Genomic DNA, 27,669 nt, shown 5'->3' on the forward strand with positions numbered 1-27,669 from the left:
TAATCAGCTGTAAGTAGAGCAGAGGAAGGAAGAGTTCATCTGCTGGTGCGGCTCATTTACATGTTCATCTGCGCAGTCACAGCTCGAGTTTGTTGGATGAGACTGTTAAGGTAATGTACTTAAATCTTTATACATATTTTCCTGCTTTGTATTGACTTTTTGTAGCAGAGAATAGCGAGTTATCTAACTACAGACGCTAGCTAGCCACACACGCAGCTAACAACAACAACAGCAGCTAGTTGTTTCTCCAGTCTGGTGTAAATATAATATGCTGGTATTAAAGCTTAAATAATATAAACACACCTAGTTAATAATAAAATAGAAGCCTAATGTTCTTATTTTAGCAGTTAACTTACTGTCACAGCATTTCCCACACGCTTAATACCAGCTTAAGTCGTATTTACAAGTTGCAAGCTCAGGATTCCTGTTGATAGGGTCAGGGTCGCCGTGTCTGCGTGGCTTTCTTCGTGTTATTTTGATTTCTTCCAGCCTCCCCAAAACATAAGCAAGGTGGACTAGCTGTTTCAAATCTGTATTTAAGTAGATAAATGTCTTAAGTGTGTGTTCAGGATGTGTTGCTTAATTTTTTTCCAGTGTTTGGTTGACTGGCTGTCACCGGACCCACCATGACCCTGACCAAGATGGAGTGGTTAGTGGGAAGATGGGGCTATGTGATGTGTGAATTGGGACCCAGTCTGTATCAGAAATGTATTTTATTTACACTGGGTGCTTGGGTAGTTGGGTAGGTGCTGAGTTGAAATCTACATGATGTACACTGTGCACTTGGATGTAGGATTGGGACGCGGCTGCTGTGTATTTTGGTTGTATTTGGATTGGGATGCAGCCAGTTTCAGACTATTTTGTATTTAGATGGACATACAGACAGACAGGCCTGGGTGGTGGATAAAATGTTAGGTGCACTGCACATGTGCTTGGGAAGTTTGGACATAGGGATGCAGGCCAACTTATTAACCTTCATTTACATTTTTGGCATTTAGCAGATGCTTTTATCCAAAGCGAATGACAGTACTGTGACAGTATATTGTCCATGGGCCTTGCTCAAGGGCCCAACAGTGGTAGCCTGGCAGTGGTGGGGCTTAAACCACCTTTTCATTACTAGTCCAGTATCTTAACCACTAGGCTCTTTGGCATAATATATGAGCTGCTAGGAGATAGAATGGTTAGTTATATTCGATGGATTGGTGCCTTGTCCAGGGGGGGTTTGTTTAAGGGGCAGTAGTAGCTCTGTGGTTAAGATACCGGACTGGTGATCAGCAGGTCACTGATAAGTTGCACCCCACACAAGCCACTTAATCCTCACAAATGTAAGCCGCCTGAGGTAACAGTGTCTGTAAAATGACAAATGTAAATGCATTCCTATCTGTTTTTTTTTTTTTTCATATAAGCTCCTAACCCATCCGAACTTTAAATCAAGTGGGTACTAAAGATTTATGGATTTAGGTTTTGGCATTGGCAAAATCTATGATGCCAGCTTACTACTATCGACCAGCAGGGCGTGAACCCAGACATAATTGGCTATGATTGGGGTTGGCACGCTGTTTAGGGCATTCCTGCCCTCCTGCGGTGAAACCTGTTCTATTTCATTCCAAATCTTAATTGTATTTCAAATCTATTTCAGTCAGATTGCTGTGCTGTGTACAGTCTCCCCAGCTTCAGAGTTCTATGGGCCATTTTTTTTGTCTACATGCATGCTCAGTACTTTTATACACGTTTATATTTGACTGTTTTTCTGTCCCCCAGCCTTTTAGTCCACTCTTAGAGTTGAGGACAGCATGGCCAGCGCCGCTACGTCTTCTCAGGCATCGAGCTCCTCGGCCACAGATGGCACGGCGACCAGCTCGGCCGGTCAGACAGCAGGGGAGAACAGCAACCAGGACAGCACGTTCGAGTGCAACATCTGCTTGGACACGTCCAAGGATGCAGTAATAAGCTTATGCGGGCATCTGTTTTGGTACGGCATTGCATTTCATACTAGAGTCTAATCTGTACCTGTGTAAAACTGTGCTGGTTAAATGTGGAATATCTTATTAACCTGATGTTGTTGTTTTTTTTTTTTAACATTGCATCTATTTTGGACACATCTTCATCACAGCTGGCCCTGCTTGCATCAGGTACATTTTCCACGTTCACTTAGAGAGTAGATTTGTCACTAGGGACGTTAATGCCTAACCGATAGCCGATGCAATTGTCCGGTTAATTCTGTCTGTTACAAAAATCATCTAATTGCAGATGGGAGTGTTAAACTCAGACTTTAGACTCAGCAGCCTCAGTGCTCATGCTTTAGTTCTGTTTACAGATGTATCCAGAGAGTGAGCTACACTTCTTACCTCTGCATTTGTAGTATTTAACTACTAAACTATTATGAAATAAAATTGTAAACAGAAGCTGATGAAGTCAGACTGCATGTTTTGCATCATACAGCCGTGTAAAGGCAGAACTCTGCATTTCATCCTCCAGTAACTACACTAATGTTATCAGGAAGAGCTTAAAGATACCGACTGCATCACTATTTTTTGATTGGAATGTTTATTTGCAACTTGTAATGAACCGTTTGCTATTGACTTCTCTTAAAATCCATGTTCAGAATGCTAAACTCTGGTCAGTTTTGTTCATAGTGTTTATATTCTCTGCTTTGCACTGCTGTTTTATCAGTAGAGCATCACGTGGCCAGTACTATCAGCTGTACTATAGGATCTGTACTGGCACCCGAATGGTGGAACGAACCTTTTCTGTCTGTCCGACCATCCGAGTCTCTCGGCGTCTTCAAAAGATGATTAAAGCCCACCTCTTTACTGAGCACTTAAGCTGAAAACTAATAAAAAATAATAATAATCATTCTAACAGGGTTTTAGCAGATTTGTGTTCTTGGACGGTTGTCTACTTAAGCTAGAGTAGGAAATGTCTACTGTGGAAGATCATCTGCTAAATGCTGTAAATGAAATGTAAATGTGTTTCATATGTTAATAGGACTGTTAGCTTATCACTTAACAATTAACAGCTAATTAATGGTTATCTGTTAAAGGGAATTCTCAAGGACAATTTGCATCTTTATTTGTTCCATAGTGTCAGTGTACCTGCCCTTCATAAGAATGTTAATCTTAAGGATTTTTCTCTGTGTGATCCCTTAGTGGTTGGAAACACGGCCGAACAGACAAGTGTGTCCAGTATGTAAAGCAGGCATCAGCCGAGACAAAGTGATCCCACTGTACGGGCGGGGCAGCACAGGGCAGCAGGATCCGAGGTAGATCGCGTTCGATTTCTTTGCAGTCGTAAGACCAGCGAATGCATCACTGGTATAGAATAATTGGTATAGATTCGCGTTAACCTCACAATGTTCTGGATTTTTTAGAGAGAGGACTCCGCCCAGACCACAGGGACAAAGACCCGAGCCTGAGAACCGTGGGGTAAGTATTCATGCCACCCAGAAGAATCAGAACGATCCTCGTCAGCATTGTTTGTGTAAATAAAAAATCGGGGGTGTCGGTGCATTCTGCTCGAGTCACGGTGTGTGTCTAACAACACACACACACACACACACACACACACACACACGCAATAACGGTGGCCTCGTTGCACTAGTCAAACGTGATGAAACTATTACGTGGGGGTAGGACACGAGTGTAGCGCCACCCGGTAAGTAATTCATTAGTAAAAGCTCGGCCCCCAAAGGGACTTATTAAGTGATGGTGGTTTCTGTCACCCGCTCAGGTAATGACTAAACCTCCCATTTGAAGTTGCATCATGTTCTACAGGATTTCTGTTGCGCTTAAAGCATTAAAAATTCATCTGTATTATATGCTATATTATCTGCATGAGTGGAACATTAACCCATTCGTCCCATACGTCCTGTTTTTCGAAGTGACTGACCGATGCCGTTACCAGACAGGTTAAAGTACATGATCCCCAAGTTATTATGGCAGTTAATGGGTTAATTATACACATTTATTATTGGACAGTGTTCCACTAAAGTTTGGACGCTCCTATTAAAATTCTAAATTCCAAATTTCTTTCCCCTTTCTTTTGTCAATCTAGTCAGTTCCAATTCCCAAGCACAACCCCCAATCTGATCAAGGAGAGCCAGACCCCCACACACCCCACAATGTGAGTGTCCAATTTGCAGCCGTTTTAGGTTAGGAAATATAGAGAGCCATGCTAAGCTCCATGTGACCCTGGCTTCCTAATCGTGCAGGCCACACAAAGATGTAAGGTGCATTCGGAGCTATACTAAGCTACATGTGACCACCACCCCCCATTTCCAATCATACAGACCCCTGGACCTGGACCAGTCCTGGTCTCTGTATAAATCAGCATCCAACCTTTTCTTTCTCAAACACAAACACGACCAACTGTGTTTACAGTGCCGTTAGCTTTTCTTCACTGCAGCTCAAACCAGCATTGTTGCATGTTGCAGGGATTCCAGGGATTCGGCTTCGGAGACGGCGGCTTTCAGATGTCGTTCGGTATTGGAGCGTTTCCATTCGGGATATTCGCCACAGCGTTCAATATCAACGATGGACGACCACCTCCAGGTACTGAACGTAAACACTGCTTTATCAACGTCCGTCCCTCATGCGAATGATAAAGTTCTATGTATTTTACTATGTATCTGACCAGTTTTGTGTTTCCTCATGTAAATTCTATTTTAAAAAGATGTTTTATTTGATTTGTGTGACCGGGAGGGCTTCATAATACTCGCTCCAGGATTAGTTTAGCCATGTTCAAAAGTAATCCAGAAAAAATACAGTTTCCAAGTCCACCACTGCTGAGATCTCAAGCTCTTGAGTTAGAAACACAGCTCATCGATGAAACACAAAACGAAATGTACTTAATTAATAAAAATAGAGGCAATCTGGTCCCACTGTGGTTTACAAGATATAACGTAAAGCCATTCGTGTACGAGTTTATTTCATTTGTTGATTTAATTATTATTATTTTTCTCTGCGACCCAGGGTTTTAAAAGCCCTGCCTTAGTGGCTATGTAGATTATTATGCTTCATATCTGCTGTAGATGTTCTTTGTGCAGACAGGTTAACAATGCTTACCAACACTAAATAATCAAGACTTGTTTATTGGAAATGTCTCAGTTACCTTTGTTATTCTTTGTTTTTGCAATAGTATTAAATTTGTCCTTTTTTATTTAAACACTCTGCAGCAGCGCCTGGGACACCACAGCACACGGACGAGCAGTTCCTGTCCCGCCTCTTCTTGTTCGTGGCTCTCGTCATCATGTTCTGGCTTCTCATTGCATAAATGATTCTGAATTCCTCTCAGGATGTGATTTGACTTTCTCCTCTCTGTGGAATCTACGATGAACTCGGACACTAATCTCTAAAGTTTAACTAATGGAAACGAAACGTCGTCGGACTCGTCGTTCAGTCGAGTCAGACGATTTTAAACAATGTAAGCTCGTATTTCTTGTGAAGGGGATGCACGGCATGCAATGTGATCTTATGTGTGCTGTAATGATGGTATAAAATTCTGTAAATGTGATTTCTTGGGCTGTTTCTTTCCCTCACAGATTGTAATTTTAAATAAAAAAACAGAGGCTTATTTCTCCAAAAAGGTTCATCAACTGTGTTTGGCTTCTATTATTTGTGGATTTGTGATTATTAGTATTTATGCTTTTCTACCCCGTTTTCCACCCAATCAAGTCAAATCCAATTATCTGATCGTAATTCGCCTCTACTCCTGTCTTATTGTGTATCACCACCAAGGACGGTATTATTCTGGAGCAGGTTACGGTTTACAGATACCTAGGAATATGTCTAGTCTTATTTTTACCATATTAACAAACTGTGTTTTGAGGTGAAGACAAAACAAGGCTTTTTGTTTAGGAATCATTCCTCTGTTACTCCTGCTGCTAAACACACGATTGTTAAAGTGTCCATACTGCCCTTGTTTGAGATTTGCCTGCATAACCACCCATCACAAGCTCGATACTCTTTATCTTTTAGCTATTTTGATTGGGCAGCCTTTGGGCACCACAGAGCCTCGATGGGTAGCACTGTCGCCTCACAGCAAGAAGGTCCTGGGTTCGATTCCCAAGTGGAGCGGTCTGGGTCCTTTTTGTGTGGAGTTTGCATGTTCTCTCCGTGTCTGTGTGGTTTCCTCTGGGAGCTCCGGTTTCCTCCCACAGTCCAAAGACATGCAAGTGAGGTGAATTGGAGATACTAAATGGTCCATGACTGGGTCCTGAATGGAACCAAAGTGTGTAAAACATGACATTCAAATCCTAATAAATAAATTAATGGTCATCTGTTATTTAACTCGGCTCTGCTATCAGCCAGCCGGATTTAGGGGCTTTCACTTTGATATACAGTAATGTGAAGATCTCAGCTCTGATGGGCTGGTGTATTTTGAAAGGAAACTCTTAATAATCGTCCATGATTTTATCTACATTTAAGTTGCAGTGAAAACAAACTGCTGGCCTTCATGTGCACGGATAATCAAATGCGCTTTATTAGACATCATTTTCTTTTCCTTACTTTAGAGTCGTAACTACTAAAAACTTTGCAGTGCATGTAAGCGAGTCTCTCAGACAGCGAGCGTCGGAGCAGTGGAAACCATTCCCAGTGTGGCACCTCGACCACTGTATACCCCGCCAGTACCAGCTGCCTCCTCTTCATCGCGTGGAGCCCGAGTAACTGCTGAGTCCTGTAACAGTAGTTGTTCCTGCTGGTGATCTGAACCGCGAGCCGACGGACCGTCGGTGGTGCTGTGGGCTGTCCAGCGCCGGAACAAGAACGGTCGCGAGGTTTCGTCAGAGCATGCATGAGGTCCTCCGTCAAGTCCACGCCGATGCTCAAGATGGCTTCTCTTTTGGCGGCTCCCTCCACCGGGCGCAGGACTGGCTGCTGAGACGGCGCGTCGGTACTTTCGGCTGAGGGTCTTTTGCCACTGGTTAGCTGGGCCAGCAGGTCGTCCGTCAGGGTCACCCCGGTGCATCCGCCTTCCCAACCGTGAGGCCATGATGACCCCGGAGTGGAGTTCATGTGGGGCTGATATGCAACAGGCTGAGGTTGTTCACTGGGATCCAACTGCAATTCAAGGTCTAAAGAGCGCATGTGAGGTAGAATCATTCTCTTGCGAACAAATTTCTTCCCTCCTAGCAACTCCTGCAGGACAGATTCTGCCTCCAAAACTTCTGGTCTCTGACCCAACTCAGCCTGAGCAAATTCCCACAGCTGCTTTCTTACTTCTTCCCTGGTTGCCAGACTTAACCGTGGCCCCGTCCATCCCGGTAACTCTAACTCCACAGTACCGTCCAGAGTGTAGAGGTCTTTCTTTAAATCCAGCGTACTCGTGACTTGGTTACTAAATTCGGGGCTTAAAGCCAGGCTGAGCAAGTCGTGCGGGAACTGGCCTACAAACGCCAAGCCTAGCAACGCCGTCAGAAGGTGTTCGGGGTAGCTCCGGAACTCGGAGTCTCGTTCACGCAGAGCATCGGTGAGTCGCGAGTGGAGGCTCGGACACTTGCTGGGCTGGACCCCCAAGGTCCCGAAAGCCCACAGGAGCTTAGCAGCATCTTTGCTCCTGTAAGAAGCGGCTACATGAGGTAGGTGTTCTGCGACAGCCAGGAGGATTCGGTCATCACGGTAATGCAAGGCAGAGCAAGTCAAGGCCACGTGCATCAAGCCCTGAACCGCCATCTGTGGGGCACGCCGGGGTACTTCTGTGCTCAGAGCCTCTAACCATGGAAGGTGGTCCATGTGGCAAAATCGCATTAGCTTCAGGACGTTTACTAAGCCGAAATCGGACATTTCTTCAACTACGGCACACGCTCGGTCAACGATCTGGCGTGCTACCGCATTAGAGACGGGACTCTGAGTTTTAAACAAGCCCAAACAAACAGCACCGACTTCTTCACCTTTGAACTTGTCTAGATGGCGCAAGATGAGGCCTTCTACAGATGGTAAAAGATACGCAGGACATTGTCTGCTCTCTCCTAGTATATACAGAAACTGGACCAGCTCTGCAGGACCAAACTGGCCAAAGTGGCAGCTCATAGAGTCACATAATTTCTCCACATATCGTGGCACTGACCGCCCAAGGCAGCGCCACAGGTCTGCCACAAGCAGCAGCTGGTGGAGATCCATGTGACCGGCCCGACGGCAGAATTCAGCCTCATACAAACCTAGCTTACTATGAGAGCCGGACAATCCCAGTCTCACAAAAGCCTGGAGAATCTCAAGTAGCTCCAGGTTGGTAAAGTTTTGCAGGTTTTCCACACTGTATCGCAGAAGCATGGAGAACCGCATGCTTCCTCTGACCACCGGACTCTGCTTAGGTTCAACTTGGCCCAACTTGCAAAGGAAATGAGCTATATCAGACGCTTGCACGCTTCCTTTCATTAGGGATACTTTATGAAGCAGGACCAGGCCATCTTTGATGGGGAGAGCAGGTGGACTCAAGGACGGATCATAGCTAATATTCTGGTACTCAGGTCTGCACCTCTGAAAGTTACGTGCGTCTCTTTTTAGATACTCCTGCAAATCTTTGGGATTGACAGATTTATTCTTACTGTCGGCTTCTTCATTACCAGAATAACTCGGCAGGTTGTTTTGAGAGCTGGATAATCCACGCGAGGAGCTGATAGAATACTTATTACTCTGCTGTCTGAACCCAGCACCCACGACACCCTGAGAGGCGTCCTCTTCTGTTCCCGAATGCCTCAGGTTCCCAGAGTGTTCTGCGCTGGAATGGTAGTAAGCAGACGGGTTGTACACCAAGGCGTACGTTTCCGCCTCACTCTCCTCCTGCTTCTCCTCTCGTCCACGGTCCCTTCCTGAGGAGACGTTCTGAGCTCTGTACACAGGCCTGCATGGTGAACGTGCACACAGAAGCAGCTTTGCCGCTCGATGCCACATCGCTCTCGCAGACATCCGCAGCAGATTCTAAAAACAGATGGAGACGGTTTATGTCATAAATATGAACCACAAATCATGTCAGACTAGTTTGATTATACTGGGGCGTACACTCACTGACTTATCCCAGTAAAGACAATAAAACAATAAAAGAGATTCCATGCAAATGATGCTGAAAGTCACCTTCACAAAACATAAAAATATTATTTGATCTTTAATAATCTCTTCATCCTAATAAGTACTGGTGGTATGATGTGTGATGGTAGTGTCTGTGATACTGGTGGTATGATGTGTGATGGTAGTGTCTGTGATACTGGTGGTATGATGTGTGATGGTAGTGCCTGTGATACTGGTGGTATGATGTGTGATGGTAGTGTGTGTGTGGTACTGGTGGTATGATGTGTGATGGTAGTGCCTGTGATACTGGTGGTATGATGTGTGATGGTAGTGCCTGTGATACTGGTGGTATGATGTGTGATGGTAGTGTCTGTGATACTGGTGGTATGATGTGTGATGGTAGTGTCTGTGATACTGGTGGTATGATGAGATAATAGTGTCTGTGATACTGGTGGTATGATGTGATGACGTGTGATGGTAGTGTGGTGTACTGGTGGTATGATGAGATAATAGTGTGTGTGGTACTGGTGGTATGATGCGTGATGGTAGTGTGGTGTACTGGTGGTATGATGAGATAATAGTGTGTGTGGTACTGGTGGTATGATGTGATGGTAGTGTGTATGGTACTGGTGGTTTGAGTATCATTGTAGTGTGGTGTACTGGTGGTATGATGTGATGTGTGATGGTAGTATGTGTGGTACCGGTGGTTTGAGTATCATTGTAGTGTGGTGTACTGGTGGTATGATGTGTAGTGGTAGTGTGTGGTGTACTGGTGGTATGATTTGTAGTGGTAGTGTGTGTGTGTGGTACTAATATGTACGTTGCTGGTATTGTGAGTGCCATGGTTGTGTGTGGTACTGGTGTTGTGTGCCAATGTAGTGTGTATCATAGAGGTGCCACAACCATATAAAACAATCATCATGTCTGTAATGAACTGTATGATTAACGGTCACATCTTTCATTCATTTATTGTAAACACCATTACAGTAACACAATAATGTCACACTTTACTACGATCTGCCTCTCAAACATTCCATCCAACACAATTTCAGAGCATTATTCATTCTATATATTACGACAAACATCTAAATGAAACATAAACACACTTACATTCCGTGTATGTTTTAATTAATTCAGTTATTTGGCACATGAAGGACATGATTATGATTCTGATTCTGAAGAGGTCAGTTTGAACTACATGTGCGCTTCCATTGGTTTCAGCAGAATCTCACGCAGTACGGTGGCTCAGAAGAAACGTAGATTGGAAGTGTCCCAAACCCAACTTGTTCCCTATCCAGTGCACTAGTAAGGGAGCTTATCGATTTAAGACATTAGAGTGGATAATATGAATAATAAAACATTAATAAAGTCCCATGGTCATGCGGGTGTCATCCGTAAACACTGGGGACTAGCGGGTATACACTTTAGGAAAGCCAATCCACCTCCTGCACCCCTCTAATCCACCTTCTAGTGGACAAGCGAGTGTACGCGGTGGATATTGCAACAACGCCGCACAGCAAAATGCCTTCTTACTCAAAGCTAGGGGTATTTATAGCAGCCAATCTACCTTCTGCGTGTTTTGAATGGTAGGAGGAATTTACAACAGGCTTGGGGAAAGCATACTAAACTACTCACAGACTGAACGTAAACGAAGGCAAGGATCAAGTTCAGGTCTTCAGGGTCAATGTGTGTGAACAACATGATTTCAGTATTATTATTATTATTATTATTATTATTATTATTATTATGAGGGTTTATCTCGACACATTAAATCAATTACTACTTTCCAGTTTGGAACTCTGTTAGTTGCGTCGTGCTGCTTTGAGATTCTACGTCCACTATGTCCCACTAGATAGCACTGGAGCATCATCAGCATCTGCTAAGGAAGTGTCTAATTTATTACACAAAGAAGTGCACTAGAGTCTAGTGTAGAATATCCAGTGCCGCACAAGAATACCCCCATAACGCACTTCTTAGTGTGTAGGGAATAGGGAGAACAGTGCGATTTTAGACACTGCAGTTGGAAGCATTCCGGTTCTTTTTGTAATGAGTCATATGAATCGGCTCACTATTTAGAGTCGTTTATTTGTTATATTTTGTTTGTTTTCAAACGACTCTTTGTTTATTTAATACACAAATATATGCTATATGGTACGACGGCGCTTTAGGGCCACTGTTAAGAAACTTTTAAATATCTGACTTTGACAATAAAGTCGTAATTTTTTAATTTCGATTGACTTTGAAAAGTCAAGGTTTCAAGCCACACTTTTGGTTGCCAGGTAGAAATATATTAAACTTAAATGCACTTGACCAGTCTATCTTGATGCAAAGGCACTGGATTTTATCTACGCTGCATTCTTAAAAGTATGTGGACACATAATCATGAGTTTGTTGGATGTACTTTTAAACTATGATAAAAAAATCTGCGACTGCGAGTCGACTCCCACTGTTTGCCTAAGAAGCCGACACAAAGAGCCGAGCTAAAGAGTCGATTCCGTCTTAAACGACACGTGAACTCAGTGCTGATGTATTACGTCACAACTGGTGTAGGAAGTAAATGTGCTTGTTTACGTCGTGTAAAATAAGTAAACACGCCGTTATCGGCACTACGTTATTATTACATTTTGTTTATACAGGTATAAGAAGCCAGTTTTAATCATGTCCGGGCAGCGGGGAGTGAACAGCCTGCAGTTTAACCAGGAACAGAGCTGTTTTTGTTGTGCTATGGAGACTGGAGTCCGTATTTACAACGTGGAACCCTTGATGGAAAAAGGGCACCTCGACCACGACCAGGTTGGCAGCATTCAGCACTGCACCATGCTCCATCGTTCAAACCTGCTGGCTGTTGTGGGTGGTGGTGTTAACCCCAAATTCTCAGAGATCTCTGTGTTAGTTTGGGATGATGCCCGAGAGGTGAGAGACAACAAGGACAAACTGGTGCTGGAGTTTACCTTCACTAAACCAGTGCTCACAGTGCGAATGAGGCATGACAAAATCATCATAGTCCTGAAGAACAGGATCTACGTGTACAGCTTCCCAGACAACCCTGTCAAACTGTTCGAATTTGACACTCGAGATAACCCAAAAGGTCTGTGTGACTTGTGTCCCAGCATGGAAAAGCAGTTACTGGTTTTCCCTGGACACAAATGTGGAAGCCTACAGCTGGTGGACCTTTCCAACACCAAACCTGGATCATCTTCAGCGCCCTTTACGATCAATGCCCATCAGAGCGAAATAGCCTGCTTGGCTCTGAACCAGCCCGGCAGCGTGGTGGCATCTGCGTCCCAGAAGGGCACCCTGATCCGCCTGTTTGACACCACAACCCGGGACAAACTGGTGGAGCTGCGCAGAGGAACCGATCCTGCCACTTTATACTGCATCAACTTCAGCCACGACTCGTCCTTCCTGTGCGCTTCCAGTGATAAGGGCACCGTTCACATATTTGCCCTCAAGGATACCAAGCTGAACCGACGCTCTGCCCTGGCACGGGTGGGAAAAGTCGGGCCGGTCATCGGGCAGTACGTGGACAGTCAGTGGTCTCTGGCTAGTTTTACTGTGCCTGCTGAATGTGCCTGCATCTGTGCATTTGGGAAGAACACCTCCAAGAATGTCAACTCTGTCATTGCCATATGTGTCGATGGGACATTTCATAAGTATGTCTTCACCCCTGATGGAAACTGTAATCGAGAAGCTTTCGATGTGTATCTTGATATCTGCGACGATGACGACTTCTAAAAATCAAGCTGAGAATATAATTCATTGTGTTTTGAGATTGTACTGATAGATTTGTGTAACTGTTTGAAGGAAATGTTATTGATTTTTTTAAGAAATCTGTTTTGTTAAGAAACAAATCAAATGTCAGCCTTCACCTTCGCATAATCTACAAAGCTACACAAACACACTCGTATCCTTGAATTACTTTCTTGTGCTGATTAGTTGATTTGGGTTCGATTCCCAGGTGGAACGGGAGCTCCGGTTTCCTCCCAAAGTCCAAAGACGTGCAGGTGAGGTGAACTGGAGATACAAAATTGTCCATGACTGTGTTTGATATTAAAGACTTGAACTGATTAATCTTGTGTAAGCAGTAACCAAAGTGTGTAAAACATGACGTTAAAATCCTTATAAATAAATAAATACTTAACAGAGAATAAGTCAACACAAAATTCACTTCTCTTTCTGTTACAAATATGTTATTATCAGATCCTGAAATGTGAATCCCTGGAGCTGTGTGGCACCGACACTACCTGCTACTCCCTTGTTCACTATCTTTTTTAAACTGTTGTCAGTATTTCAGAGAGAAATGAATAAATACACACAGGATGCACGTCATGTCATGTCACTACACCCCACAGATGGCTCAGCTTTCTGTCTGGTAAAAATGCAGTCCATGTTGTGATGATGTTGTCTATATAGCTTATTCTTGATCTTCATCTTCTTCTGAGTCCTTCTACAAGTCCTATCATAACACCGCCAGACTGCAGATTGTTGATGTAAATCGATGATGTAAAAATAGGTTGAATAATGCAGCTGTGTGTGAAAAAAACTAATGTGTTCATTAGGGCCAGTGATAGCTCAGTGGTTAAGGTACTGGGCTAGTAAACAGAAGGTTGCTGGTTCAAGCCCCGCCACCACCAAGTTGCCACTGTTGGGTCCCTGAGCAAGGCCCTTAACCCTCAATTGCTCATCGTGTTCCGCTCATTGTGTAAGTCGCTTTGGATAAAAGCGTCTGCTAAATGCTGAAAATGTAAATGTTCATTGTATAATTATAATTTCTGAATATTACTTAACTCATGCTCTTTGTAACTAATAAAATATTGTAGTGATTTAACAGTTTATACTTATATACCCGTTTTTTGGTGAGGAAGGGAACAGAGGGACCCAAACTGTTACCTTGTGCTAAATGTATATTTGCCCACACATTAAAAAGATTCACAATCATTGAAAGAATCTATAATTTATTTTATTGTCGTAGTGTGTTGTTGTATTAAGCTGTCACTATAACTACAAGGCCCAAAATATATTATATTAAAAATAACCTCAGAACTACCCTGGTCCCCATCAGATAGAGTTCTTCTGACATTCATCAAACCCGGATGTTGAAGTATATGTTTCTCACTTTAGAAATGTTGTTTCGACTTTTCCAGTGTAGAATGGTGTAGTGCTTTATACCACTTTAGCTGGCATTGTGTGTGATGACCCATGGCATGTGTGCAGCTGCTTCTCCTCCTCAACAATGATAAAGCTGACTATTCCAGAGGCAGTTTGTACCTCGGCTGTGTTTCCAGCTACTTAAAATAACAAATATTCATGTACCTACAGAGTATACAGAAATAATCAGGTAATCAAATGTATTAGTTATGGTGTGGCTTTACAGAACTAAAAATAACAACGTTCTTGTTCATTCATTTTATTCACATCGTTAATAATTGAATTCATATTTGCTAAGATATGCTTTTTTCCCAAGCGAATCTGAAGCATAAAAAAATCTGAATGAAAACAGTGGCGACAGTCTGTCCTCCCTTCGTACATTTCAGCAAATGTGAGACGGGGGGGGGGGGGGGAGATAGACATCGGGGATAGACTTCCACGTGTTTCTGTCCTCGTACTGTGTTTAGCCGATCGAATTTCTTTTTAAAAGATTTAATATATTATATTATATTTCTATATTAATATTTTGAAAAATAAAAGCTGACATGTCAGTCTCATTAATTCACAAAGGTATTCACACGCAATAGCTCAGTATATTTGGATAGAATAGATATGTACACATAAATAACAATGATATTTACATGCAGTCGACTGCCCCTTTGTCTCTACCAAGAACACAGCAGGACACAACAGAATTACATAGCAGCAAATGTGGCCAAAGACATTAGAGGGGTGGCGGCCATCTAAAGCTTTGTAAATTATGATTCCTTTAACACCTGATGTCATAAAACTACAGGAGATCAGATCAGAATACAAAAGATCATCTCAATTCGGTTCAATTCATTTCAAATATCTCAAGGTCTGGTAGTGAAGAAAGTGACCTTGTAGTTGAAGAAATACTTGTCAGGGACTTCACTATACCAGGAATCCTGGAGAGGTCAGTCACAATGACTTCGAATATTTATAAGGATTTGAAATTAAGAATTAAAAATTAAGAAACATGCAGGATTTGGTTATGCTGGACAATGAATGAGACACAATGAATGAAGCTAAATGTTAGCTGCTCTAAATGTGACTAATAGATGATTGATCTAGAAGAAAAAACATAAAAATATGCTTTGAAAACGTCCCTTTTCGTGCCGTGATGGACTGGCGACCTTCTCAGGGTGTTTCCTATAATTCGCCCAATGATTTAAACCCAGCGCAACCCTGAATAAGATAAAGTGGTGGTAAAAATGTCTTATTACCATTTGCAATGTAAGGATCATAGTAAGGATTCATAACGCTGTTACTTTCCTGCTTTATCTTTAAAATTAATACTATTAGACAGGGTTGCTGTGAATCTGGTTTCTAAGAAAAATGTATTTAAACACCCACCGGAGAGGATGCCAATCCATCACGGGGCCTCGTCCAACTCCCCTCAGACACAGACACAGCCAATCATGTCTGTATGTAGACGCCCGACCAGTCAATAGCACCACTCAGCGTCAGTGGGCTAGTGCAATTATTCATGTAAACTTTTTGACTCTAACTGTTATGTAACAGATGATTGAAATGCCCTAGTGTGATATGAAACATCTGCAATTTAACATTTCACCCTCATTTCTGTATTGTGTGTTTCAGTACAGAAAGACCTGATTTTTTACCTTCATACATATTTCTCCCAATCGAATCATTGCCAATTCCCCTATTGCAGTTCTCTTACCGCTTGTACCACCCCCATGCGGGCCGCCAACAAGCACAGTTGCTGGTTGCATCTCTCTAAAGGTTGCCGATTCTAAATGAAGCCCAGTCGACCTTCCTCCCTCAGATACAGCCGAAGAGAAACACAATCTCAGTGGTCCAAGGCTAGTGAGAATGATCACTCTCAAGGTCAAAGACTGCAAGTCGAGACTGCAGTGCCAATAATGCTGCTCCTACTAGATGGGATGGAAACCTGGCGTGTTTGCACCAAAAAAGTCCAGAACTTACAACAGACTTCCTCACAGACTGGACTGAACAACGAAGAACTCAATTATTTTTTTTGCTAGTTACAACTTTCAGTTTAATTTAATTTTGCGTTGATATGATTTGTGTAAATCCTATTTATTTAAAGTATCTTCTAGGCCACCCAAAGAGCATGAAGGTCCCAGCTGAGTCTGGTTTCTCTCAAGGTTCCTTTCTGTAATTGTAGGGGAGTTTTTCCTTGCCACTGTTGCCCTCGGCTTGCTCAGGAGTGATTTTTGGTCTGTGGTCCTGGATTCTGTAAAGTTGCTTTTTTAAAGCAATTTTTTAAAATTGACTTGACTTGATTTTCTAAATAAACTCTTGCTTGAGTTGGATCAGGTCTGTCTGTACTGATGACAGTGCTATTTTATCAATACCAGAAATGAAATCATTTGTTGGATTGTGATATGATGCTGATGTAGCTTTGTGACAAAAGGTGTTTTATTTATTTTTTTAAATGCTACCACTTTTCCACCTTTGTCCACTCGTCCCTAACTCACTCAATACACAATCTCACTAATCCCACTAATCCTTCTCGACAACCACACAACCAAACTCCAGTCTTCAGATCCTAGTAAAATATGGCGACGAAGCCCGGGTACACGGCGTACTCACCCCAAAACGTCACTTCAATCTACTGCATATTATATTTTCTTTTTAAAGTCAAATATTCTAAATGGTACTTTCAGAAAGTCTACACCAACACATATTCTTTTTGGAAGAAGGTAAAGTCCCATTCGAACAGAATCAGTTCATTAGCGCCGGATGGGACGGAGCGAGCTTCAGAAGCGCCCCCCGTTCTCCGCGCGCTAGTTTCCGATTGCCCTCTTAGCATTTATGTTTTTTTGGCTCAGCCGCTGACTCCTCCACTGACTAGCAGCTTCATTAACCAAACATCATTCAGCAGACGCTGTTCATCCACTCACACACACCTCTCTCGTATTAACACGGTCTGAGACCAAAGCAAAGTGCATTAACCTATTTTTAAACCTTTCGCTCTCTTTCTAATATGCTCTACATTGTCCGCAAACGTGGATTAAAAATGTAAAACGGTAATACGGTTCGAGTCACTGCAAATAACCGCGAAGTCCTCCGCCGCTGCTTTCGCTATCAGAGCAGGAGGGTTGAGACACGCTCCAATAGAACACCCCAGGCCTCAAGTTCACGGCTGAACTTGGCTGCGTTGCGTAAATATTTGGTCCTTCATTACTATAAAACACTGCTGTGGTATGGACAAGCACCATGAACAAAAGAGGATAACGTCTCTCCATGTAGGTCTTGCATTATTATCAATGCTACTGTTTGTTTTGAAGTTAGTTTGGAATATTTTACAAGTTACCTTAAAAGGTGGCATCAGCGATTTTAGCAAGCATTTGCTAAGGCTTGATGTTTTGTAACTCGGAACAACCCTGTGTTTAATGCCACTTCTCAAAAGAGATGCCGCTTGGCCCTGATTGTTTGCCTATTGGTGAGACACCCACCCAGATGATTCGTTTTCTTCTGTCTAGGCAGCAGGCTCACTAGTTCTTTCATGCAAAAAAATAATAGTACCATAGCTATCTGTGGCCAGGAGTCAAACACAGTATGTGGACACCCCTCCAAATTCTTAAGGTGTTATAGTCTCACCCGTTGCTAACAGATAACTGATTATAAAATCTGATCTGATCTGATGAGCCTGGTGTCAAGAAAATCCATTGGCCTCCAGAGAGCCCTGAACTCAACTCCACTACGCATATTTGGGATTAATTGGTACTTTGATTGCAAGCCAGGTCCAGGTCTTCCTGTCCAACATTTACATTTACATTTTCGGCATCTAGCAGACACTTTTGTCCAAAGTGACTTACAGTCTAAGCAATTAAGGTTTAAGAGCCTTGCTCAAGGGCCCAACAGTGGCAACCTGACAGTCGTGGGTTTGAACCAGCTGCTCACTAGTCCAGTACCTTAACCGCTAGGCTACAACTGCCCTAGAACAAACATCACTGCTTGACCTCAGAAATACATTTCCAAAAAGAAAGCCCGACCAGAATCTGGAGGTTGGATCAGCTGGTGGGGCCCAGAGTTAGTATAGTTTAACACAGCTTGCATATTACTGATTTGCATGTTGCAACTTTATCATGACAGGTAGCCTAGCTTTGAACCCGGAGATCAACTCAAAATGTCAGAAAAGAGCTGTTTAGTAAATCCTAGAGCAGCATTTTCAGTCTGCAGCTTTACAGAATTTAGGGCACCAAAGTGTTTTTGTCTGATGTTCTATTTTATTAACGAGGAATTAAAGAAACTCGAACAATAAAAAGTGTTCCGACTTACTAATCGCTGATGCATCCCTTTAGGCGGGAATCCTAATTAATTAACATCTCGTTGAAGATTAATATTGGATTATATGTCCGAGATTTATAATCATAAATGTTCTTTGAGAGCTGGCATCCCGTTGATACTCTCCCGCTAACAAGTCTAGCCTTAAATCTGGATTATCAATGCCTGATCCCGTATCCCCTGAGTGTTTCATCCAGGTTTTCACTTCCTCTTGGCTACAGACTTAGGGCCAGCTCTTTCTACCACCTTAAGCTCTCAAACCAATCTTCTAAATTACAAATCGTTTCAAATAAGGCCACACTAACGTATCATTGGTGCTTTTCCACTCAACCCTGACGTCTGTCTTGCTCAGCAGGGCATCCTTGGACCGTTAAAAACGTGACTTTAGTTTCGGGAGGGTTTGTACTTTACGCTATAGTTTCTGGTGCTTTAAGTTTTTTGTACTGCATCAAAGAGGTCACAATCGCTGGCGTCAGATCTCCGTCGACTCGATCCTCTCCAGACGAGTGGGAACGGGCCACTGGGGCACCAGCTGGTGCAGCGAGGGCACCTTATTCTCCTCCACCGGTGGAGTTGGAGAGGTGATTGAGACGGTTACGGGCGCTGACGTTGGCACCTCAAGACTGGCCGAAATGGTAGAAGTCGGCGTGACCGGTGAGGCTAAGGCCGGAGCATTCATCTGGGCCCCGAGCCGATCGACTCGCTCCTCTAGTGCCTGGTTCTTCTGCAGCATCTCCACATAGCTAAGCTGCAGCTGCGCTTGATACTTAAGCACCCGCTCTTTTTCCCCCTGCCAGGTCTGCCGCTCATGGGCGAAGGTTAGCGCCTGACGCTCACGCTGCTGCCGCTCTAGACGTAACTCACCCTGAAGCATCTCCAGCTGGCGCCGCAGGTCTCCTGCCTCCTGCAGCTGGACTTTGGAGTCGTCGCTCTGCAGGTTGAGAAGAGAGTCCGGGGCAGGCAGCGCAGGAAGAGGGTGCAGAGAGGGCAGCGATGGAACAGGGGGCAGGGCAGGGAGAGGAGGCAGTGAGGTGGGCGTCCCAGGCGGGCCCAGGGGTGACAGGAGGCGTTCCCGGCTACGGGACAGCACCAGCTGACCCATTTCAGCCAGCGTGGTCTCAGAGGGGCGAGTGTTAGTGCCGCTACTGAGTTCGTTTAAAGCTTTCTTCAGTCCGGCCACCTCCGACTCAAATGCACTCAGCTTGTCTCTCAACACGGTCACCTGCAGCAGAGAAAGATTTGCATTCAGCTGGGTAAAAAACTAGCCTAAAAAATAATTAATGTCTTTATAATCAACCCCCTTAAACCTTTGTACAAACACAGTTCCATAAAAGTTGGGACAGTAGGATGAACATGAATAATAACGGAGCAATAATTTGCTTTGTCCTGTGTTCCACATGGTAAGACTCAGTATATATAATTAATCACTCTCACTCACTCACTTTCTTAAACGCTTATCCAGTTAAGGTCGTGGGGGGGTGCTGAAGCCCATCCCAGCTTTTCAATGGGCGCAAGGCATTCAGTAACACCCTGGACAGGGCACCAGTCCATCACAGGGCATATAATCATTTAGCAACAATCATTAGTTTCTTAAATACTAAAAAATATCTGACTGAAACCTTTTATCCTCTTGAACTGGTTGCCGGTGTAAACCTGGGCGTTCTTGCTTTTTGGTGCCAAAAGTTCCAATACTTGTAAATATTCAGTCAGACTTATTTAGACTATCTGGGTTTAAGATAAATGGGCACCTCGGCCAGCATTGCCTGTAGTTCTGCTTCGCAGCGCTCCAGCTCCAGCGTCTTGGTGCAGAAGGACTCTTTCAGGCTGACCTCGGCCTGTTCCCGCTCCCTCAGCTTGGCGTTCAGCTCTTTCAGCTGGTTCCTGAGTGCCACCATTTCTCCAGCGCGCTGGGTCACTTCACCCTGGCTTTCTCTCAACTGCTGCTTCAGTAAGGAGATCTCACCAACTTTCTGACACACCTGAAAAACACAGAGCAAGTGACTGAACTGGTGTCTCCAAATTAGGCCAAATCGTGTGAGGTAAGCTGGCCAAAATCAAATACTAACTGAATAATGAATAATAATTTGTCCAAATACATGTTGGTCATGAAGTCCCAACTTTTGCATACGACTGTACCTCTACCTGTTCAATACAGGATGAAATCTTGGTGACAGGTACACAAAAACAGTGGGTTCAGTTTTACTGGGAAACACCGGGCACAAGACATTTTAAATTTTCAGCATTTAGGAGACGCCTTTATCCAAAGCGACTTACATTACAGCATACAGTCTGAGCAATCGAGGGTTAAGGGCCTTGCTCAAAGGCCCAACAGCAGCAACCAGGCAATGGTTTGGGCTTGAACCAGCGACCTTCTGATTACTAGTTCAGTACCTTAACCACTAGGCTATGGCTTCCCCCCATCAAGACAGTAACACCAATCCATCGCACCATTTATCCATTTATAGCCCAGCGCTTAAGGTACTGGAGTAGTAATCAAAAGGTCGCTGGTTCAAGCCCCACCACTGCCAGGCTGTCACTGTTGGGCCCCTGAGCAAGGCCCTTAACTCTCAATTGCTTAGATTGTATACTCTCACAGTCCTGTAAGTAAATGAGCAATTTTGGGGAAATAATTGCACAACGTAACGACAGCTTATGATGTTTCTTATGGCAAGTTTTTTTATGGCAGGGGGGCAGCGGTAGCTTAGTGGTTAAGAAACTGGACTAGTAATCAGAAGGTTGCCGGTTCAAGCCCCACCACTGCTAAATTGCCACTGTTGTGTCCCTGAGCAAGGCTCTTAACTCTCAAATGCTCAAACTGTATTCAGTCATAATTGTAAGTCAAAGGGCGAAACTAAAAGATCAGACTTTTAACACCGAACATTAAGGATTGTTTTATTAATCTATCTCACCTCCCACTTGGTCTCTTCCAGTTTGGGCAGGAGGTCAGCCTGCTCCTTCCTGTAGTCCAGACACTTTTTTTCCAGTTCCTCTCGCTGGGCCAGGAGCAGCGTCATCTCGTCCTGTAGTCTGCGCTTGTCCTGCTGCAGACGGCTGATCTGGGCCTGTAGGGCCTGTTGAGAGCGCTGGGCACGGCGGGTCACCTGCTGCAGACGCCCGGCATAATTCTGCCTCATATCCTCCATCTCTCGCTCCCAAACCCGCTGCTTCTCCTCAAACACCTGCACGATCGCTGCCTCGCTCTGGTCAAGGTTCCGCCGCATGTGGAGCACCTGGTGATTAGACATTGACCCATGTACGACCTAAAACAGACCATGTTTTATACACCTCTTTTATTCACAATTTTAAATGCTAAAGCATTGTCCTCACCTCTTGCTCTCGCTCCCACAGGCGATCCTCCAGGTCACGAATGACGTCATCGGAGGACGGTGAGGGTCGGAGGGGCGCCGGCGCATCGCTCAAATGGCTGAGACGTTGGTACGATGACGAGCTCTTGCCCGAGGACGAGTGGCCGCTGTCGGAGGCGCTGAGGCCATTTTGGTAGCCTGGCTTGTCTGGCTTGTCCAGGCCGGCGTTGGCAGTACCCAGGCGGTTAATGTGGCTGGTAGAGGCACTGAGAGGCCCGAGAGCAGGAGGGGGGCCATAGCCAGAGCCCGCGCCTGCGTAGGTGGGCAGGCTGGTCAGCGAGTTCCTGCCAGAGTCCGACAGGCTGCCCTGCCCACCTCGATTGCCCCCACCAGAGTGCGTTCCTCGATTATTCTGACTTTCTTCATCTTTACGGATTCCGGCGGTGCCCTGGCCTCTCCTCTCAGCTCCACCGCTGCCCGGTGTGCCCCCTCCTGCACCCATGCTGGCCTGAAGAGGGCATACCAGGTTCTGCATGGAATGAAAGCTCTTGGGCACAACGGGTTTGAAGGCAGAGGGACGGACCAGTGCATCAGGGTCCTGCATGAGAAATAAAGATTCGTTTACCTGCACAGTATTCTCGATATAACAACCAATCTACATAAATACATGCAAACTGGGCACACTATATGTGGACAGTGGACAGTGGAGGCCTAGTGGGTAGAGCTTTGGGCTATCAATCGGAAGATTGTCAGTTCGAATCCAGGCTCTGCTATGCAGCCACTGTTGGCTCCTTGGGCAAGACCCTTAACCCTGTCTACTCCAGGGGCGCAACATACAGTGGCTGACCCTGCACTCTGACCCCAGCTTCCAAACAAGCTAGGATATGCATAAAAATAATTTTATTGTACTGTACTTGTGTATGTGTGTATATGACTGGGATTCTAACCCTGGATCCCAAGGTTTGCACTACCTGAGCACCAGTGAGATGAAAATTAATTAATAAATATTATAAAAAAGGCAAAATGAAGTTTTGTTTTGACAATAAGGACAGAATGAAGACAGAATGCTACTGAGTACCTTTCTCTCAGTGCTCAGTCCATGCTGTACCTGTGCTTGCTCCAGTTTGCCAGAGATGGGCAGGATGTTCGGGGGATTCTGGTTGTCCGTCTTTGCTTTACTCTTGTCCTTGTGCTGCTGCTGCTGCTGTTGAGCTGCTGCTTGATGGCTGCTGTTCTTGTTGTCATTATTGTTGTTGTTGAAAATAATGCTGTTCCCACACAGATCCAGACTCTCGCCTCTCCTGTGGCCCGGTTCTCTCCTCACCGGCCCGTTGGAAAATGAAACGTTCGAGAGCAGTCGCTCCCCGTTGACGACGTGCTGCCTGTTGGCGTTATGTGACGTGGCTGTGCGCTCCGAGTGCTCGTTGGCAGTGACTCCCGCTGTTTTGGTGGCCGGTGCGGGCAGGCGGTCTGCGCTGAAGCTGCGATCGTCCAAGCGACGGCGGACGGAGTTCGGGGGCAGCGCGGGCGCCAGGGGCCCGTTGGGGGTGGTCCGCGTGCCCACACTGCGCATGGTGATGGCCCGCTGACTGGAGGCTCCGCTGCCCACGCTGCCCATACCAGGAGCTCGAAGCTCCTCACTCAGCCGCCCACAGCTCCAGCAGCCCAGGGCAGGCAAGGTGGCCAGGCTTGTCCATGGTTACATACACTGCACATAAAAGCAGATGAAAGTTTTATTAAAAAACACGCAGAAACACAAAAGCTGCAGTTTAACAGAGATATTTGGCTGGTTGGGGTATAACCTTCTTACCACTGCAACAGCAAACTCGAAAAAGGCAAACAATAAAAAAGGAAAGTGGCACTGCTTGCTGGTGTAAGTACAGCCAACTAAGGTGTTGTGCAATCAGCAGACGTTGCCATAATGTATTAAATTCATACATTTATTTATGCATTGTCTATTTTAGCACTGCTTTATCCTGGTCAGAGACAAGGTGGGTCGGATTCTTTTGGCGAAAGGCAGGAAACACCCCGGACAGCTCGCCAGTCCATCATAGGGCAATTTTTAGTAGCTATAATTGGGATGTCTTTGGCAGGAAACAGGAGAACCCGGAAGAAACTCCCTACAAAAAGGACCCTGGCTGCCCGGCTGGGGAATAGAACCCAGGCACCTCTTGCTGTGAAGTGACAGCACTACCCACTGTGCCTTCTTTATTTAATTAAGTATTTTAAAATTGTAATAAAAAAAAATGCAAAACACCTACTAAAGTAAAAAAATTAATTCATGGCTTTGACCGTGACCTTTACAATGGTAAGACTAGTTTTAATCTCAAGCAAGACATAACCTTGCCACCTAACTCATTTTGCTTACATTTTCCCCATATCAGCTGTTTTAATTACTACATAAGGATAAACAGACTGGTCTGTATGGTAAAGACCAAAAAAACTAAATATGAATCTAATTAAATCAGGTACAATCTAAGAGGACAGATTTGGTGAAAGATTCAAGACAACCTTGAATTAAAGACACGAAACATACTTAAAAGTTCAGTCAAGTTCTTCATTAAGAAGTAAAAAACACATTGCCTAGGTCCAGCCACCCCAAAGGAAGAGCTTTGATATAACAACTGCATGTTTATTAATGAAATTATAACTGTTCGCTACGACTAATGTTTAAACTGTACATTTGAATAATGAACTGGTTCTGTTCATCATCTTACTTACTGGTCTACATTACCATGCCATGTTCACTGAGCTACATTGTTTTGTTTTGTTTTTTTCATTTTATAAAGCATAACGATATGGAACTGTGATCCATTTAACATTATAAAAGAGTGCTATATGGTCTCATCGACTAACGAGTTTGGTTATTGGTTAAAATAATATTTCCAACTAAAAATAATGTGCAAACTCAGTAACAAAAAGTTAATCATGTAATAAATAATGTGATTTTAAATAAATACACTAATTTAAGGACAAGGAAATAAAGGGAAGGGGACTAAAATTATTCTTGAAGTGATTTGATGTGGGTAACTGGTTTTATAGAAAACATGACTGTATATTTTTAAATGACCTTGTACTGTTACAATAATAAATATAAAAAAAAAAAAAAAGATTTATTTATTGACAAAAAATCTAACCAAGAATGAAAAGAACAGTGTTTACAATTGGATAAACAGGGAGAAGGTGAGACCTCATCACAGGGTTGCTAGTTAAATTATACAATGTATAATATACAGCGATCAATCTAAAACTTTCAAACCATTGAAAACAAGAAATTCAACCCAACTTGCTCTTAGAAAGCAACAAAGACCTGGTATCCACTCCCAGCAACACAGCTGGTGATTTGTTTGAGAAAGTGGATGTAAAACCATCATAAACCGCCTTATGCTTATGCAGTGTACATAAGTAACCCACATCTTTATCAGTTTCATGCATTAAGTCCAAGGGTTTTTTTGCAGAATGCTACTGCATTGCTCCTAAAATAGGGAACAAATGGCTTAATACACCTAGCCAGGTCTGTTTTAAAAACTAAACTTTCTAGTAATAGTAATACCACGTTGTGACATTCATTTATATGGCTAAAGTGGTTGGTGATGGTTTTTAGGTTAACTGACTTTCTTACCTTTTATCAAATCACTATGAAAACATAAAACATCACCAAACGTGTAGTAATCATCTATAAACTTGTTAATGCATGATAATTGTGTTACCTAAAAAACACGCCTTGTTAGAGTCACACCACACATACCATATGGAATACAAGCTAAAAGAGTCACACTTTAGACCACATTATTATGACAGCCTGACCTATGCAGCGTAGCTGCATTTTCATGACGTCTGACCGATATTCTGTGTCTGCCGTTTCATGTTTTATCAAATTCCTCATGACTAAACCAAGCTCAGATGGATGTAAATAGAGATTTGGTTCCGAAACCTACATGGTTCAACGATGTGCCATCTTAGGCAGTGGCTGTGTTTAAATGTAGTAGCATGGCACCTCCGGCAGGGGAGCTGCGCTGGATTGGAAGTGGCACGTGCCTCCACTAGCTCTCTCTGCTACAGTCGCTCACTCACACGCATTACATCATCACTAGCACACACACACACACACACACACACTTCTACAGTTCCCTTCTCCTGGATAATCAATCACACATGCATGGTTACTGATAACATATCGGATGTTAAAAGGGGATTAATATTTATTTTTTGCATTACTGATGCATCCATGATGCTGGGGGTACAGCATCAACTGTCAGGGGTACAAACATATTGGTGGCTATGGGAACAAACACATTTCCAACAGTGGCACATTATATATGTAAGGTGAGAGAGAAAACAGGATGCATGCAGGTAACGGTTTGATAGTTCGGCCTGCACTGAGACAGATCCAAGCCTAGCAGGGGCTTCAGCTTTATTTAGGTCTTTCTGTCATCCAAGCTTTCCAAATGATGCACAAATCACCAACATCTAAAATCTTAGACACCTCGTAAATTCCCTCCTCCTGACAATTTAATGACATGTATGCATGCAATGACATAATGGCTGATTTCAGACCTGTTATTGGACTTATTGTTGAGATGTCAGGATGATATCTGTCTCCTGCATCATTAAAGCATCCATGGTGCTACAAAGTTATAAGCAGTACCAACATGGTTGTTGGTACTAAAACAGACATTAGATCCTCTCTGCTATAGGTGTGTGTGTGCATGTCTGTGTGTATGTGTAAGTGTGTGTGCATTAAAAACATGCCATGCAGCATTTAGGTGCCAGTACACATCACAAAGGATTCACAGGCCTGACAATGGAGCAGCATGCAGTACAAGCCAAGCACAGATGATGTAAGGAGGTGATTATGTGTTTTCTATGAACAGCACATCTGAGAAAACTGCTGCTGTCGTTCCATCCGAGCCGAGCAGAAAAATAAGAAGGATAAAAAAAAAGGAAACTATGACATGCACAATAGAGAACAGAGATCCAGCACGCAGGATGAGCTGTTTTTATTCCCTCCATCCTCCCATACGCGGTGCATAATTACATAACGCGTTTCGGTCGAGCATCATTTCCATTTTTCTGCATCCCCGTTTCATTTTACAACCTCGAACAGGGTGTGCGGTGAAAACCGCGGACCCGCCTCCTAAAAACACAGCCGGTAAACCCAGATCATTACCGCCAGGCTTCTTTGTGACACGGACTATTGCGGCGGGTGTGTTTTATGATTTTTTACGCATGCATGCACCGACATCAATACCGACCGCGACTTACTGATCGCAGCGGCGGCCGCGACTCCTCTCCTGCAGCCGCTCCGACCTCCGCGCGCTCCCGGTGAGCCCCGTGTACCGCTGTATGGGGGGTCTGGGTAAAAAGAGAAAGAACCAGAAGATGTTCCCACACTGACAGACCCCTCGGAAGGGCTGGAGGGTGAGGATGATGAGGATGATGAGGTGATGGAGGTACTGAGCGTCAGCTGGCTCTCACACACACCCACCGACGCCCCGCCCACCTTGGCAAACCACAAACCCGCCCCTTTTTCTACGTAGTCCTGATTGCGCATGCGCATGGTCGGACTCGCACCCATGTAATGGCTAAAACAACAAGGCTAGTAAAAACAATGCGGCCAGCATTTAGCTGGTCTGTAACCCAAACACTCAAGCATTTAAATACACGAGGCCTGACACAACACACAACATGATCATGAAATACCAAAGGGTTAAAGAGAGCTAAACAATAGTAGGGGGAGGGGAAGGACCCCAATTTAACACCATGAACATATCACCCACTAACATTGTAGCCACAGTCTAGTAACTTAACCTCTAAATCACTACTGGGGCAGCACGGTGGTTAAGTGGGTAGCACTGTCGCCTCACAGCAAGAAGGTCCTGGGTTCGTTCCCCAGGTGGGGCGGTCCAGGTCCT

At 44.1% G+C, this 27,669-nt stretch overlaps 4 protein-coding genes across 5 annotated transcripts; 2 read left to right on the plus strand and 2 right to left on the minus strand.

Annotated features, from left to right (window-relative positions):
- Positions 1-5,587, plus strand: rnf185 (ring finger protein 185). The gene is made up of 7 exons (XM_062988608.1): positions 1-110; positions 1,762-1,972; positions 2,114-2,132; positions 3,150-3,262; positions 3,371-3,425; positions 4,433-4,550; positions 5,174-5,587. Exons 2-7 carry the CDS (start codon positions 1,794-1,796, stop codon positions 5,269-5,271), a joined length of 582 nt encoding a protein of 193 aa, XP_062844678.1. The 5' UTR covers positions 1-110; positions 1,762-1,793; the 3' UTR covers positions 5,272-5,587.
- Positions 5,588-6,456: 869 nt separating this feature from the next.
- On the minus strand, positions 6,457-10,154 carry LOC134303478 (FAST kinase domain-containing protein 5, mitochondrial). The gene is made up of 2 exons (XM_062988908.1): positions 10,113-10,154; positions 6,457-8,915 (listed from the first exon to the last, which is right to left on the minus strand). The coding sequence occupies exon 2, from the start codon at positions 8,901-8,903 to the stop codon at positions 6,489-6,491; it is 2,415 nt and encodes an 804-aa protein (XP_062844978.1). The 5' UTR covers positions 8,904-8,915; positions 10,113-10,154; the 3' UTR covers positions 6,457-6,488.
- Positions 10,155-11,559: 1,405 nt separating this feature from the next.
- On the plus strand, positions 11,560-13,940 carry wdr45 (WD repeat domain 45). Its single transcript, XM_062988977.1, has one exon. It carries the CDS (start codon positions 11,661-11,663, stop codon positions 12,735-12,737), a length of 1,077 nt encoding a protein of 358 aa, XP_062845047.1. The 5' UTR covers positions 11,560-11,660; the 3' UTR covers positions 12,738-13,940.
- A 4,542-nt stretch (positions 13,941-18,482) lies between these two features.
- LOC134303412 (leucine zipper putative tumor suppressor 3) lies at positions 18,483-27,064 on the minus strand. Of its 2 annotated transcripts, none has more exons than XM_062988822.1 (6): positions 27,020-27,064; positions 22,863-23,462; positions 21,777-22,352; positions 21,359-21,679; positions 20,198-20,428; positions 18,483-19,671 (listed from the first exon to the last, which is right to left on the minus strand). In XM_062988822.1, exons 2-6 carry the CDS (start codon positions 23,370-23,372, stop codon positions 18,922-18,924), a joined length of 2,388 nt encoding a protein of 795 aa, XP_062844892.1. In that variant the 5' UTR covers positions 23,373-23,462; positions 27,020-27,064; the 3' UTR covers positions 18,483-18,921. The 2 variants fall into 2 exon arrangements, with proteins under 2 accessions (XP_062844892.1, XP_062844893.1); XM_062988823.1 differs by having other exon boundaries at positions 27,010-27,056.
- Positions 27,065-27,669: the final 605 nt, after the last annotated feature.

The sequence above is a fragment of the Trichomycterus rosablanca genome, chromosome 26 (genome assembly GCF_030014385.1).
Source record: "Trichomycterus rosablanca isolate fTriRos1 chromosome 26, fTriRos1.hap1, whole genome shotgun sequence".
Classification (NCBI taxonomy): Eukaryota; Metazoa; Chordata; class Actinopteri; order Siluriformes; family Trichomycteridae; genus Trichomycterus; species Trichomycterus rosablanca.